This window comes from Melospiza melodia, chromosome 21 (assembly GCF_035770615.1).
Source record: "Melospiza melodia melodia isolate bMelMel2 chromosome 21, bMelMel2.pri, whole genome shotgun sequence".
NCBI classification, from domain to species: domain Eukaryota; kingdom Metazoa; phylum Chordata; class Aves; order Passeriformes; family Passerellidae; genus Melospiza; species Melospiza melodia.
In genome coordinates, this window is record NC_086214.1 from 10129905 (window position 1) to 10144942 (window position 15038).

The window sequence follows — 15038 nt, forward strand, 5'->3', positions numbered from 1 at the left end:
CCGGAGACAGCCCCCGCGCTGCTGGCGACCCTAAGGTGACAATCCCAGGCTGGGGACCCCGCTGTATCACACGTTTGCAGTGCTTTTCTGGTGATGCGGACCCGTCTGTGCCCCCCCTGCCGCCGCCCAGGGACAGCTGAGTCACCCCTTGTCACGGGAAGGCCCCCTCATGCCAACCAGGCACTCCACTGTGCCATCTCCAGTTGCTGCTGGAGACCCCTCTGTCCCACCACCCCTGCTTGGTTATGGGCAGGGACCTCTGCCACTCCCCTGCTGCTGATGGGGACCCTGCTGTGCCCCCCTATTGCTACTGCCAACTAAGGACAGCAACCCCTCTGTGCCACCCCCAGGCTGTGCCCCCTATTTCCACTATTATCTAAAACTGGACTTCCCCTTCATCACCCCTGGGCCGGGGACCCCCCTCTGCCACCCCCAGGCTGGGGCCACTGTTACTGTGCAGGATACCCCATCTAGGCCACCACTGTGCCCAGGAACCAGCAGCACTGAGCCCCAGATCCTCCAGGACAGGGTGGGGACACTCACAGGAGACCAACCCCCCTAAAAACCACCCTGAGCCGGCACAGGGACAATACCAGTGTCCCCACTCGCCCCAGGGGACGGCTGCCAGGGCCCCGCTGTGCTGAATCCCGCCGTAAAAGGAGGCTCAGCCACCCTGCATGGCCCTAATCCAGGGAAGGGAGCACATCTCCCTGCATCCCACACCCGGGGCCCCCCACTGCTGACCTCGCACCTTGGCAGCTGTACCTGACACCGTGGGGTCACAGGGCAGGGAGGAAGGCAGGGCCAAGGAGCAGAGGGCACTGCTTCCCCACGAGCCACCCACGCACCCGGGACATGCGGGCACAGCCCCAAACATTTCCCGGTTGATAAATCGGTGCCAGCGCCCCACGTGTCACGGCACCCGCCCCACACGGCTGTGGCAGAGGGCAGGGGAAGGTGATTTCCATCCCCCTTGGGCAGGAGAAAGAGGCCATTAAAAACCAGAGCACTTGTTGGAGTGCTGCTATTTTGGGCCATCGCAGGGGAGGGAGGGTGCCGCGTGGTCCCCATGGCGGTGGGGAGCATCCTCGGGGTCAGGAACACCGGGAGGGGGATCCCGCAGGAGCTGCCCCCGCAGGGAGGAAGGGAGATGAGGCTGGAGCTGTGCTGGGAGCTGGGGAGCCCCTAAGGGAGCCCCCCCTCCATGCAGCAGCAGCGACCAAGGGGGGTTGGGAGCAGGAGCTGGCAGAGCTCCCAGCACTGGCTGAGCCATGGGGATGCTGCGTGCTGGAGCCAGGCTGGGAGGGGGAAACATCCTCGTGCAACAGGCATGTGTGTGCCCACAGCCCCGTGATAGGGGTGCAGGATCCAACCTCTGGAACCATCCGTGATAAGGAGAGGAATCCAACCTCTGGAACAAGTTTCATGCAACAGGCTCGTGCCCGCAGCCCCGGGATGGGGTGCAGGGTCCAGACAAGCCCCTGCAGAGCAGGGCAGGGAGGGAATCTAGGGCAGGAGGAGGAGCAGGGAGCAGGGGAGGGAAGCTGGCTCAGCCCGGGCGCTCTGGCTGCTGCCGGGACCGCGGGGTGGGAGCCTGGGGAACGCGGGCCCTTATTGAGAGCAAACACTGGCACAGAGCGGGGGACGTGTCCCCCGCCAAGGAGAGGCCCTGGGGTGGCAGGGAGCTGTGCCCACAGCCCCGTGACGGAACAGGAGCAACCGGCACAGGCTGGACAAGTTGTCCCCACCCACAGCACCAGGAGCTTCCTGAATGCACACAGCAGGCAGGGTAAAAGCCAACACAACTTTATTCAATAAATAATTACAACATTAACAACAGGAAAGGTTTCAGGCTACAGGCTATAGCGGCTCAGCAGCTTCCTTGCTGGCTGGCTTCAGGCCCAGGTAGCGCAGCAGGCTCTGGAGCTCCTGGCAACCCAGAGCCGCCTCAGGGAGAGCCGGCAGGACCTGGGGACAGCAGCAGCAATAGTGTTTGGGTTGGTGGTGTTGCAGCCACAGCAAGGGTGAGAAATAAACTGTAAATCTCACCTCTTTTATCTTCTCCCGCATCTCCTCATGGGTCCTCAGCATTTTCTGGGTATGGTGGAACTTCATTTCCAGCCCTCGGACCTATGGTGGTGGGAAATGCCCGTCAGAGCTCTGCTCCAAACTTGGGCAGGGACGAGCCCAGAAGGGAGAGGGGACCCCTGCCCAGGTAAGGAGGGTTGGAACTAGGTGACCTTTATGGTCCCTTCCAACCCAAACCATTCTGATTCTATGACTGGAGCCAGGACAGCCCCTTGAGGCTCCCCATACCTGCTCCAGGTGCTTGTCAGTGAGCCGTATGTTCTCATCCTCTTTTTCCACGAGCAGCAGCCGCAGTTTATCCACCTGCAAAAGGAGCAAGCCCTGCTGAGACCCCTGTGGAGGAAAGCTCTGAAGTGGGGGACAGGGTGGGAAGAGCAAGGTCTGCAGAGGTCTCCTTGTGCATGGTGGGGTGACAGGAGGAGCCCTCAGCCCCGCAGCTCCCCGGCCTCACCTCCCGCCGCAGCATGACCCGCTCCTGGACGTAGGCAGTGTCCCCCTTGTGCTCCTTGCCCCTCATCTCCTCCCACAGCACCTTGGCCTCTGTCTCTGCACGCTGGAGCAAGCGCTTCAACTCAGAGACTTCTGCTTTCAGCCTCTACAGGGGAAAAAGAGATGCTGGGAGGGGTCCTGTGCCCAGCATCCCCCCGGGGTGCTGCCCAGCCATGCCCCCCTCACCCACCATCACTTCCCCACTCTTGTCGATGAGTTGCCACATCTTCTCTTCCTGCTGTTTCACCACGTCCTGCAGCTCCTTCTCATTCTGACAGGGAGGAAGAAGCAGGGTCAGGCAGTGGCCAGCCCTGGCCACCCCCAGCACCTAGAGCGGGTTTTCTCAGGTTTGAGGAGGTCAGACAAGCCAGGAGCACCCATGGGGCATCACCAGATTCTCCATGTCCTAGATCAGCGCCCGTCCCAGTTTGGCTCTGCCCTGGGGTAAGCACTGGCCCACTTCTGGCTCACCTCAAGCTTGGTCCTCAGTGCCTTGTTCAGCTGGGCAATGGTGGCAGCCTGGGCATCCACCTTCTCCTGGCTCTCAGCTGTCGCTTTCTCCAGGCGGAGCTGCAGGTCAGAGCTGGGAGAGGACAGTGGTGGTGAGAGTGTGGGGACCACAGCCAAGAACAGTACCAGGTACCAAACCCCTCCTGGGCCCTTGGTGAGAGAAGACACCTGGTCCGGTCCAGCCCAGCCAGCTGGAAAAAGCCCATCTAGCCATGACAGGAGAGGTCTGATCCAGGGCTGGACAAGAGGCAGACTCAGGCAGGCTGCCTGCAGGAAAGGCCATGCCCAGGACAGTGATGCCCCTGCCCAACCCTTGACACAAGCCCACTCTGAACTCACATCTCTGTCTGCAGTGCCCTGAACTCGCTCTGCTCCAGTTCCTGGATGCGGGAGCTCAGCATGGCAAGGCTGGAGACCACAGCTCTCAGCTCCTTCACGCTCTCCAGCAGAGTGTCCTCAGGATCTGCAGGCAGGAAAGAGCCCAATGAGCAACACAGAGGGAACATCAACCCCAGGGCACACAAAGGAAGGTGTGCTCATCCCTCTGCACAGCAGCCCTGCAGCTTCAGAGCAGGGTCCCAGACAGGGTGACAGCCCCAATACCTATTGCCTTTGACACAGATGCAACTTTGTCCTTGGCAACTCTACTCCCACTTCTGCTGGTTTCATTGGCGTCTATAAGAGGAGAGAACAGCAGCTGTGCCCAGCCCTGCGCATCCCCCAGCATGGGAGGGAGCAATCCCCATCCTGGGACTCCCCAAAACCCAGAGAGGGGGTGCCAGCTCACCTTTCCCTGCCACAGCTTTCAGGACGCTGCCCACGAAGGAGCTGCCAGCACGGTGTGGGGTGTGGCACGCCGGGGTGTGGAAGGCCGGGGTGCGAAATGCCGGGGTCCAGGCACGGCGCGGGGTCTGCCAGCCCGGGGTGCGGGCACCGGGGGTCCAGGCTTTGCTTCTCGATGGAGCATCATCATCATCCTTCAGAGGGGAAGGAGAGCACAGCACCAGAGTGCAGCTTGTGACTGTCCCAGCAAGCACAGGGTCTCAAAGCCATGCTATGGAGAGCCACCAATGTGTGACACCCCCCCCCCCACCCGGGCCATCCTGTCATGCTTGTCCCTAGCACAGGGCTCCCTACCTGCTCTTCCAGAGCAGCCTTGAGGCAGTCAGCGAGCTCCTGCAACCGCATCTTGCTCTCCATAATGTCCGTGGAGCACCAAGAAACTTTGTTCCTCTTTGTCTGCAAGTTTAGGAGCTCGGCCTTGGTGCTGTCCAGCTCCTTGCTGAGGGCAGCCTGCTCTTCCCTGTGGGATGGCACCAGCCTCAGCAGGAGCAGCATTTCCCTTCCTCGATGTGGGATGGGGACATGCCTGCCTCTCACCATGAACCAGCAATAATGCACATCCCACAGATTTAGGCAGCTTCCCTCAAGATGGGATCTGCTGTCCTTCCCCATAGCCTCCTCCACCCACCTGGACCACCACACTTAACTGGTGCGGCAGTGGTCAAAATGTCCCCTCTGACACCCCAGGAAGGGCCTGATTTCCAGAAACAGAGGGGTTTGAGTGGAGCTGGTGAGTGGGGCAGTACCGCAGGTGTTGGTGGGACTCCATCAGCTCCTGGTGCTGCAGGACACGCTCCTGCAGCGTGGCCAGCGTGGAGTTCAGCCTGGCCTCCACCTCCAGCAGCTGCGTGCGGCACATTTGGTTCTCCTGATCCAGGAACTGTAAGAGGGTGGGGAGACACAGCTGTGAGCAGTCAAGCAGAGACCCGAAGGGGTTCATTGGGACCCCCAGCACAGACCCTGCCATGCCTCAGGGCACTGTTTCTAATCAGGGGCAGCTTTACCCCAGCAGCCCAAACCCCACAAACCAGTTTACTGGGGACATAGGAAAGACTGAGGGACAGCTCCATGCCTGCAGGGGAAATTTATCTCCAAGAAAACTATCTCCAAGAGCTGCCCAGCCCCCTCCCTGGGAATCCCTGCCGGGCAGGATGAAAAGCTGCGCTACGTGCGGGATGTCAACTGCCCTGACGAGCTCATCCCCCTCCGTAGGAGGGCTAATCCCACTCCTGGCCATCTGCCAGCCTTCCCAGAGAGGAGAGGCCGTGATGGGGGCCCGGCAGCGCGTGATGGCGTGGGCAAGGTCAGGCAGCTCCTACCTCCCGGCACTCGGTGGCCTCCCCCAGCTCCTGGCACAGCTCCTGGCGCTCCTGCTGCAGGGAGTTCCTCTCCTGAGCCAGCCTGAGGGGATGGGATGGGATGGGATCAGGGGGTGCTGTGTTTTGGGGGCCAGAGGTGGGATGGGGCTCAGGATATAAAGGCTCAAACCCACTGGGCCATCTCTTCCCACTGCTTCTCGTTCTCCTGCTGCAGTGCATCCCGCTCCTGCTCCACGCGGGCCAGATTTATCATCACAGAGTTCAGCTCTGCGAGGGACAGAGCTGTCAGCCAGGGGGACAGGGGCAGCTCCAGCCCCCACGTCTCCCACCCCTACCTTTGCCCAGGCGTGAGTTGGCCACTGTCAGCTTCTCCAGCTGAGCCTCTGTGTCCTTCAGGGTCACCAAGGTCTTCTCCAGGTGGCAGGATGCCTGTGGAGACACAGTGCTCGCTCTGGGGTGCTCTTGGGGTGCTCACCTCCCCATGGGGTGTTCTCACACCAAGGGGTGCTCCAAATCACCCCGTGCCTCAGACACCTCACAGCACTGAGAGGAGGCACCCCTGTACCTCCTCCTTGGCTTGAAGAGCTTCCTCTGCTTGTTCCCGTGCGGCAGCCAGCTCCTCCAGGCAGCTCTGCAGCTTGCCAGGCACACGCTCCAACAGGCCATGGGTCTGGGACACCAGGGCCCTCATCTGCTCCCGCTGGGAAGGGAGACAGCACCAGGCAGAGCTCAGCATGGCACTGCCATGGCACTGTCCTGCTGTGTGATCAGGGACAGGTCATGGCACCCAGGGCACAGAGCCCTGGCAGGGCTGAGCCCCCACTGGACACCCCTCACCTCCTCATCCAGGGCCTTCCTTTCCTTCTCCAGATTTTCAAAGGTGACATCTAAGAATTCTCGGAAAGACTGTGCCTCGGCAGACAGGGATGCCTGTAGGGTAGGAGGAATGAGTCAGCACTGCTGTGGTAGAAAAGCCACATTTAATGGCCATGAAGGAAGACAAGTACCAGCCCTGAGGCCAAATCTGCAGTAGCTTCCCAGCAGCAGCACCAGAAAACCTCTGGTGCCCCCAAGCCCATCACAGAGCATCACCCAAGCTCAGGATGTGGCAATGCCCTTGCAGCCCCAATCCAGCGTGGGTAGCTGGGGATGGCACCACACTCAGTACCTGCAGGTTGATGGCTTGGGCCAGCAGCGTACTCAGCTCTTGCTGGGAGGCCAGGCTCTGGTCACGGGCACTGATCTGGGCGCTGGCGTGGGCACAGAAAGCCTCCAGGAACAGATATCCCTGCAGAGGAGAGGATGCTGCTCCAGCCACGCTGTCACACAAGGGGAGACTCCCAGGAGCCATCCCTGCACCAGCCTAGGACTCCTGCTCCCAGGGGGGCACAGCCCACACCAAAAATACATCCAGAGGGCTCCATCACATGGCACTCCTTGGGATTGTCTTCCTCTGGGATGCCAGGGAGATTCTCATCCCCAGAAATGGGTGGAGATGCAGGATGCCCCACCAAAGGCATGAGGACAGCTGAGACTGCCTCGACCCCACAACAGCTGCCCCCTTACCTGATCCTTGGCTTGTAGGGCTTCATCCACTCGCTGCCTGATGGCATCCCGCTCTTCCAGGCAGCTCTGCACCTTGCTGGGAGCACTCTCAGGCACAGCCTGGCACTGGGACACCACGGTCCTCTCCTGCTCCCGCTGTGGGAGGTGACAGCACCGTGAGACACCAGGTACAGCTGCTGTGAGTGCCAACAGGTCTCCCAGAACCCAGGGGAAAGGGGAAGCAGAGGGATGTGTGGAGCTCACCTCCTGCACCAGGGCTCCCTGCTCATCCTGCAAGCTCCGAAAAGCGGCATCCGCGAGGCCCCGGAGCAGGAGGCTCTGGCTGCTCCAGGTGCTCTGGGGAAGGGACAAGGACACTGGTCTGTCTTATGGCAGCTGGCACAGGCAGCACCAGGGGGATATCTGTGCCCTGTGTGGCTGAGATCTGGCACACTCATGGCCAGTGGCACCCAGCTCCAGCTGCAGATCTCGCTCCACTCCCCACTGCCACTGCACAGCCTCTGCTTTCCCCCACAGCTCGAGGCAGCGCTGCCTTCTCCCAAGGGCATCCTCCAGAGCAGAGGGCACTTCACACCAGCCCCGCTCCACCCTGGGGCCAGCAAAAGCTGGCCAGCCATGACACCTCCCCTCCTCCTGCCACGTGCACCAGGGATGTTTCCCCCACGAGGGTTCAAATCCAGCAAGACTCAGCGGGTTGATCCAGGCATGATAATGCAGGACCGGGCGCGTGATGCAGCAGCCGCGCTTTACTTCCACTCCACCAACCCAGACGGGGTCACTGCTTGCCAGGGGCACAAGGACACCGTCACGGCACCGAGGCTGCAGGGGACAGGGTGGCATCACCTCAGAGAGGCTCTTACCCCTTCGGGGTGGGTGGTGTCTGTCTGTGTGAGCACGTCCCTCTGTCTGGCCGGCCCCGCGCCAGGCCGCAGCCGCTGGCTCTCCTGCCAGTCACGCAGCTGCAGCGAGAGGGCCTCGATGATGATGAGGGTGCTCTCCAGCCTCCCCTCCAGCTCTGCCCGTGGCAGGGTCTTCATGTGCTCCCGGGGACAGCTGAGGACAAAGAGAGGGGCTTAGGGCAAGGACAGTACCCACAGGTACCACAGCCAGGTGGGGCACGTTCTCATACTTACTGCCAGAGCAGGGAGTCTGTTTCCGCAGCGCTGTCCTTGGCACAGGGGAGGCTTCCCCTGGATGTGTTCACACTCCTGTCCCACATGTCCCGAGGGGTCATGAAGGTGCCAGTGGCCATGGAGAGCACTGGGGTCATGCTGGTGCCCGTGGCCATAGAGGGCACTGGGGTTATGCTGGTTCCAATGGCTGTGGTGGGCACTGGCGTCGTGCTGGTGCCAGCCACCGCAGTGGGCACAGGGGTCATGCTGGTGCCAGCGACCACAGTTGGCACAGGGGTCATGCTGGTGCCAGCGACCACAGTTGGCACTGGTGTCGTGCTGGTGCCAGCCACCACAGTGGGCACAGGGGTCATGCTGGTGCCAGCGACCACAGTTGGCACTGGTGTCGTGCCAATGCCAGCCACCACAGTGGGCACAGGGGTCATGCTGGTGCCAGTGACCACAGTTGGCACTGGTGTCGTGCCAATGCCAGCAACCACAGTGGACACAGGTGTTGTGCTGGTGCCAGCGACCATGGTGGGCACAGGGGTTGTGCTGGTGCCAGCGACCATGGTGGGCACTGGGGTTGTGCCGGTGCCAGCGACCGTGGTGGGCACTGGGGTTGTGCTGATGCCAGTAACCACAGTGGGCACAGGGGTTATGCTGGTGCCAGCAACCACGGTTGGCACAGGGGTCGTGCTGGTGCTGGCGACTGCGGTGGGCACAGGGGTGACACTGCTGCTGGCATCCTCCTGTAGCTTGCGGAGGGGCAGGCTGTGCCACAGAGACTCCGTCAGGAGCGAGGTGTTGAGGGTCTTCTCCAGCCACACCAGTGGCAACACCCAGGACACAGCACCCAGGGTTGATTCAGGTGAGGTGACAGGGGTGACAGTGGCTTCTGACCCAGCAGGCTCCAACCCACTTTCCTTGATGGGAGAGAGGCCAGGTGGGCTCTCTTCTGGGGGGACAGGGGTGGGGAACTCTGCTCCCTCAGGGGTGCCTTGGCAATGCAGATGATCAGCACTCCCATTTGCAGATGGGGGCTCTGAGGCCGCAGAGCTGCCGGAAAATTCTGGAGGTTCTGCTCGCCACCTGCGGAAGGGAGTCTTCTGCGGAGTGGAGCTGGTGCCAGGGGGCCCTGGGGTGCAGGAGGCTGTGCTGGCATTGCCAGGGGACCCAGAGCTGCACGGGGGTAGAGCAGAGCTGCCTGGGGAGTTTGGGTTGCGAGACACTGAGCTCATAATGTTGGGGGGCCCTGGGGTGGTGCTGCCAGGGGATTCCAGAGCGCAGGGCCCCAGGACAAGGCTGCACATGGTGCTGCCAGGGGACTCCAAGATGCTGGCCAGTGGCATGGAGCTGAGTGGGGAGACTGGCACGGTGTTGCCAGGGCACTCTGGGGTGCTGGATCCTAGGATGGAGCTGCACAGGGAAACTGGAATGGTGCTGCTGGAACGCACTGGGGTGCTGGGAACAGGGAGGGAGCTGCACACAGAGACTGGCACAGCGCTGCTGGTGGGCTCTGGGGTGCTGGACACTGGGATAGAACTGCACATGGAGGCTGGTATGGTGCTGCTGGGGGGCTCTGGGGTGCTGAGAACAGGGATGGAACTGCACACAGAGACTGGCACAGCGCTGCTGGTGGGCTCTGGGCTGCTGTACACTGGGGTAGAACTGCACACAGAGACTGGCACAGCGCTGCTGGGGGGCTCTGGGGTGCTGAGAACAGGGATGGAGCTGCACACAGTGACTGGCATGGTGCTGCTGGGGGGCTCTGGGGTGCTGAAAACTGGGATGGAGCTGCACACAGTAACTGGCATGGTGCTGCTGGTGGGCTCTGGGGTGCTGAGAACAGGGATGGAGCTGCACACAGAGGCTGGCACAGTGCTGCTGGGGGGCTCTGGGGTGCTGGACACTGGGATGGAGCTGCACACAGAGGCTGGCACAGTGCTGCTGGTAGGCTCTGAAGTGCTGGGGCCCAGAACTGGACTGCACAGAGGGGCTGACACAGCGTTGTCAGGGAGCTCTGGTGTGCTGGACACTGGGACAGGACAGCCAGGGGCCTCTGGGCTGGTGCTGCCGGAGGTCTCCAGAGAACCAGGAACAAGGGTGGCATTGCTGGGAGCTTCAGAGGCACCAGGCTTAAGGATGGGAGTCCCGAGGTCACGGGTGGAGGTCCTGCGGGACTCCAGGGTGCAAGGCACTGGGGTGGTGCTGCTGGGGGGGCCCATGGTAGCACTTCGCGGGGGTTCTGGGGTGCAAGGCACCGTGGTGATGCTGCTGCGGGGGCCCCGGGCACAGGACACCGGGGTGGCACAGTCCTGCAGGATATTTTAGGGGGAAAAGGGGGTCAGGGCAGCCCTGCCCTTTCCCCCTGCACCCGCAGCCATTCGCCCCAGTGTCCCCATTTCCCCCATGCAGGAAATACGCCCGTCATTCCACTGCGCCAGCAGCATCTGCCCGCCCAACATTCGCGGTTCCGGGACACCCCGTTACCCGGCCCGTCCCGTTCGCTATCCCGCACACCGACCTTGAGCCGCAGCCGGCGGAACAGAGGGGTCAGGCTGGTCCGGTCGGCGCCCGACTGCAGCTGCAGCTCCTGCAGCGGGGCGCGCCGGGGCCGCTGCTTTGCCTGGCGGGGAACCGGGGCGGGGGGGTCACCGGCGGCAGCACCGGCAGCTCCCCTCCACCACACACACACACACACACAGATACCGGGAGCGCTGCACTGCACCCGCCGCCCCTTCGGGGACCCACCGGAACATCCAAACCCAACCCCGCTCCGGCCCGCACTCACGGCGGGGGTCTTGGCGCGCCGCATGGCCCGGCAATGCTCCCGGTATCGGCCTCGACTGCGGCTGCGGTAACTCTCAACCTCGGCCCCGCCGGGTTGGGGCTGGTCTCGGTCCTGGTTCCCGGTCCGGGCCCGCCGGGTTGAGGTTTTAGGGCTGGTCTCGGTTCCCGGTCCGGCCCCGCCACCGCTCGCGCGCCGCCGGTTTGAAAACCACGCGCGGCTCTGATTGGCTGCGCCGCGCGCGCGTCACCCCGCGGGGCGACCGTTGGGGCACGTCCACTGCCGGTGATTGACATGGGGTGGGCGTGGCTTCACCCATTGGCCACGCCCCTGCCGCAAGGCGCAGCTCCGGTAGGGACAGACGGATGGACAGAAGGATGGGCAGGCGGATTTAGCTCCTCTTGCATCGCCTGCCCCGCGATAACCATCCCACACGGGCCCCAGACCTGCCCCAGCCCGCCCCGAGGGAGGTTGTCCGTCCCCGCTCCCCCGCCCCGGTGGTCCCGCTTTGCCCACCACGAGTCAGGGCAGCACCGCAGCAGTGCCCGCGGCTCTCGGGTTTATTGCTCCCGCGGGGAGAGGTACAGAGCTGAGGTACCCGGGGAGGAGATCGGGGGGTACCCGGGTGACCCCTTGGGGACCCGGCCCAGCAGGGTCCGACCCGCTGCCGGGGTGGGGATGTCCCTGAGCGATGCCGAGGGTCCCAGCCGTGGTGGCTCAGCCAGGCCAGGGCCGGTCCGGGAGGGCGGCGAGGTCGTAGTCAAAGTCAGCGAAGGTGGCGGGGTCGGGTGGGGGCTGCTCGGGGGGTCGCGGGGCCACTGCCACCACCACCGGGTCCTTCTGCAGCAGCTCGGCGTCGAAGGCCACCCCGCGGAAGAAGGGATGGCCCTGAAAGTGGTGGAGGTAGCGCAGGCGGTACAGGGGGTTGTGGCACAGCAGCTGCGGGCAGAGAGAGGACAGTGAGAATGGAAATCTCGGCTTCCAGCCCAGGGCCCAATGGGGATCCCAAAATCCGGGCAGAAGGGTTACCTCGGCGAGCAGCCGGGCCAGCTCAGGGCTGAACTCGGGTGGGCTCTCGTAGCTGCTCTGTTTGACACGTTCCAGCATGGCCACATGGTCCCCCGCTGGAGCCACGGGGAACTGGGGGAGCACAGAGTGAATTCAGGGTCTCCCTGAGGTGTCCCTGTCCCCCCACCCTGCAGTCCTTACCTTCCCACTGGCCAGGGCAAAGAGCAGGACTCCCAGGGACCACCAGTCGGCTGCATGGCTGTAGGGCCCCCCACTCAGCACCTCTGGGGCTGTGGGGGGAGTGGGTGAGCACCTGGGGGTCTGTGCCCCCCAGCACAGCCCCCCAGAACAACCCCCTTACCCATGTACTGCAGGGTGCCACAGATGGTGTGGGCTCGCTCACCCCACTGCAGGTACCGGGAGAGGCCGAAATCAGTGAGCTTGAGGTGCCCTGTGGGGCCAGAGGGTGTCCCCATTGACAGGATGTCCCCATTGACAGGGTGTCCCCAAGGATGGGGTGACCCCATTCACAGGGTGTCCCCACGGATGGGGTGTCCCCAAGGCAGCGCCACAGGCTCTTACCTCTCTCATCCAGGAGGATGTTCTCCATCTGAAATGAGACAGGCACTGAGGTGGCCTCTCCATGCTGGGGGTCCAGAGACCCCCCTACCCCATCCTCCAGCCCCCAGCCCCACTGCCACCCACCTTGACGTCTCTGTGCATGATGCCCAGGTCGTGGAGGTACACTGGGGACAAAACAGAGCCATCAGTGTGTCCCCTCCCAGCCCAGCCACCCCGGGGGTGGCTGACCCTGCTTGCAGGTCTCTGCTGCTGGGGACACTGGTGGCTGTCCCCAGCTTGGGGGGTCACTCACCCAGCACCAGCACCAGCTCGGCGGCGAACAGGCGGACGGTGGCCTCGGCCAGGCAGCCAGCTGTGCGCCACAGCGCGTGCAGGTCCCCCGTGCTGCAGTAAGTGCACACTGCGGGGACAGGGGACAGGCCTGAGTGGCACCGGGGACACTGGGGTGGCACGGTGTGCAGAGGGGTCAGACACTGGGCTGGCACAGGGGTGCAGGGGGTCACTGGAGCCATGCACTGAGGTGGTGGAGGTGCTGGGGTTATAAAGGCAGCAAGGTGGCACAAGCACCTGGAGCACACTGGCAGCAAGGTGGCACAAGCAGCTGGGCAATACGGGCACTGGGTGACATACTGAGGTGACAGGGATGAGTAAGATGACATCAGCACCAGAGCCCTGTGGGCACTGGGAACACACAAGCACCTGGGACCACACAAGGTACCAAAGTGACCAAGTGGTCCTTGGGGGTCACACAGGCACTGGAGCACACGAACCGCAGGCACAGCCATCAGGGCCGGGCAGGCACCAGCACTGGGGTGCTCTGTTCACCCCCACACTGGTCCCTGCCCCGCCGTGGCTTGTCCCCGTCTGTGTCCCCACCCGTGTCCCCCCCGCAGGCCGCGGTGGGTGCGGGGCTGGAGGCGGCAGCCGGAGCGCCCGGCTGGCCCCGGGGCCGCGGCGGGGGGAGCGCGCAGTGCGGGGACACGTGTGCGGGCGGCGGGGACACGTGCGCGGGCAGGGGGGGCCCGCGGGCAGATGGTCACTCACTGATGAAGAGGTGGCGCTGGCCCTGCCAGCTGTCCCCCAGCCCGTGCACGAACGGGTGCCTGACCTGTCTCTGGGGACACAAAAGCGCACAGAGTGAGAGGCCCCCGGGCAGGGGACCCCGCTCCTGCCATCTCCCATCCGCAGCTCCTGGGGTCCCCATGGCCGCCCTGAACCCCTTCACGGGCTGGGATCCCTCCCGGCCCCCCCTCACCTGGATGCTGACTTCTTCTTTGCACTGTTTGAGGGTGTCACGGCGCAGCACCTCCACTTTGGGCACAACCTGGGGGGCGAGGCGCTGTCAAGGAGGGGGACAAGGGCAGGTGGGGGCACCCAGGGGCCCCAGGGGCAGCACCCACCTTCACGGCGCAGACCTTCTCCCTCCCACAGTCCAGCACTTTGAGGATGGTCCCGAAGGAGCCTTTGGCCACGAAGCCCAGGATCTGAGGGGAGGAACGGGCTGAGCACGCCATGGAGATGGATTTGGGGCGCTCAGAATGGGGTCCGGCCTGGGGTAAGGTGAGGGGCACAGAGCACCCAGAGCAGACGCTGGGGACCCAACAGAGACCGCAGCAGGATTCATGGGGACCCAGAATGGAGCACAGGGACACGGGGGACAGGGACACGGGGACACCAAGGAGGCAGCGGTGGATTTGACAGAATGCACAGAACCCTGCGGGTCCTCGGTGGGATGCCACGCTCCGGTGGGGTGCGGGGGAACCCCGGTAGAGCACACCGAGACCCGGTACGGGCACCTGGCGGCGGCGGGGATGGAAGGGGAGCCGGCGGAGCGGCCGGGGACGCCGGTAGGATGCGCAGGGAGCCGGCAGAGCGTGCGAGGGGAGCCCGGTGAGGCAGCCGGCGATGCCGGGATGGCGGCACGGGATGCACGGACGGCACGAGAGGATGCTCAGGGCGCTGGGGGACCCCGGTAGAGACGTGCAGGAAGCCCGGTAGGACGAGCAGGGACACCGGTACGGGGTGCGAGGGGACCCGTTAGGGGACTGCCGGGACTGCCGGGGCGGGATGCACGGGGGAGCACGGTCGGGGACCCCGTTCGGAGGGTGGGGGCTCCGGGACGGCACCTTGAGCTGCTGCTGGCGGGCGGAGGGGCGGACGGGGAACTCCGGCAGGAACAACGAGACGAGCTGCGGCAGCGGCCACCCGGGCAGCGGCGGCTCCTCGGCGGGGCCCCGCGGGGCCAGGGCGAGCCCCGGTACCGGCACCGGGACCGACACCGGCACCGGCACCGACCCTGCTCGGCTCAACAGCGCCCGCACCCACGAGCCCACGGCGCGGCCCTGCGGAACCGGGGACAGCGTCAGCGAGGGGACCCCGGGGCGGGGGATGCCCGGGGGATGCCCGGGGCTGATGCCGCCGCACGCACCTGGGGGGGCCGCACCGGAGCCGGGGTCGGGCCGGGGCCGCTGCTCGTCGCTCCCATCGCGGCGCCGCCCGGCCGCGCCCCGGGCCCGGTCCCCGGTAATCGCCGCCTTACATAACCCCGCCGCCCCGCCCCGCCCCGCCCGCCGCGACCACCCCCCGCCCCGGGGCTCGGCGGCGGAGCTGCCCCTTGCACGGTGACACCCACCCGTGACCGATACCCCCCCATCCGGGACCCCCACTACACACCGGGGGGCTGCTCACCCACCCGGGACTGATCCCAGCCCCTCTCCGGGACCCCCTCAT

At 64.5% G+C, this 15038-nt stretch overlaps 2 protein-coding genes across 2 annotated transcripts; both read right to left on the reverse strand.

Moving 5' to 3' along the window:
* Nucleotides 1–1790: 1790 nt before the first annotated feature.
* Nucleotides 1791–9481, reverse strand: SPAG5 (sperm associated antigen 5). Its single transcript, XM_063173737.1, has 21 exons — nt 7949–9481; nt 7676–7868; nt 7059–7151; nt 6816–6950; nt 6418–6537; nt 6087–6179; nt 5815–5949; nt 5585–5678; nt 5423–5516; nt 5250–5331; nt 4677–4810; nt 4225–4390; nt 3875–4064; nt 3691–3762; nt 3427–3550; nt 3049–3160; nt 2768–2848; nt 2540–2683; nt 2317–2391; nt 2050–2130; nt 1791–1968 (listed from the first exon to the last, which is right to left on the reverse strand). The coding sequence occupies exons 1-21, from the start codon at nt 9478–9480 to the stop codon at nt 1861–1863; spliced, it is 3858 nt and encodes a 1285-aa protein (XP_063029807.1). The 5' UTR covers nt 9481; the 3' UTR covers nt 1791–1860.
* Nucleotides 9482–11260: 1779 nt separating this feature from the next.
* RSKR (ribosomal protein S6 kinase related) lies at nt 11261–14793 on the reverse strand. The gene is made up of 12 exons (XM_063174246.1): nt 14737–14793; nt 14435–14650; nt 13709–13792; nt 13564–13632; nt 13353–13422; nt 12601–12708; nt 12432–12472; nt 12309–12336; nt 12088–12177; nt 11928–12016; nt 11748–11858; nt 11261–11657 (listed from the first exon to the last, which is right to left on the reverse strand). The coding sequence occupies exons 1-12, from the start codon at nt 14791–14793 to the stop codon at nt 11436–11438; spliced, it is 1185 nt and encodes a 394-aa protein (XP_063030316.1). The 3' UTR covers nt 11261–11435.
* Nucleotides 14794–15038: the final 245 nt, after the last annotated feature.

Coding starts and splice junctions, on each gene's coding strand:
- SPAG5 (XM_063173737.1), bottom strand. CDS start 9,480: ATGTGCAGTTCTATCCCAGTGTCCAGCACCCCAGAGCCCACCAGCAGC. Junction 3,763..3,874: donor GAAAGCTGTGGCAGGGAAAG/GTGAGCTGGCAC, acceptor CTCCTCTTATAG/ACGCCAATGAAACCAGCAGA. Junction 2,684..2,767: donor ACAAGAGTGGGGAAGTGATG/GTGGGTGAGGGG, acceptor TTTCCCCTGTAG/AGGCTGAAAGCAGAAGTCTC.
- RSKR (XM_063174246.1), bottom strand. CDS start 14,793: ATGGGAGCGACGAGCAGCGGCCCCGGCCCGACCCCGGCTCCGGTGCGG. Junction 12,709..13,352: donor CCAGCGCCACCTCTTCATCA/GTGAGTGACCAT, acceptor CTGTCCCCGCAG/TGTGCACTTACTGCAGCACG. Junction 12,017..12,087: donor TGGCACCCTGCAGTACATGG/GTAAGGGGGTTG, acceptor CTCCCCCCACAG/CCCCAGAGGTGCTGAGTGGG.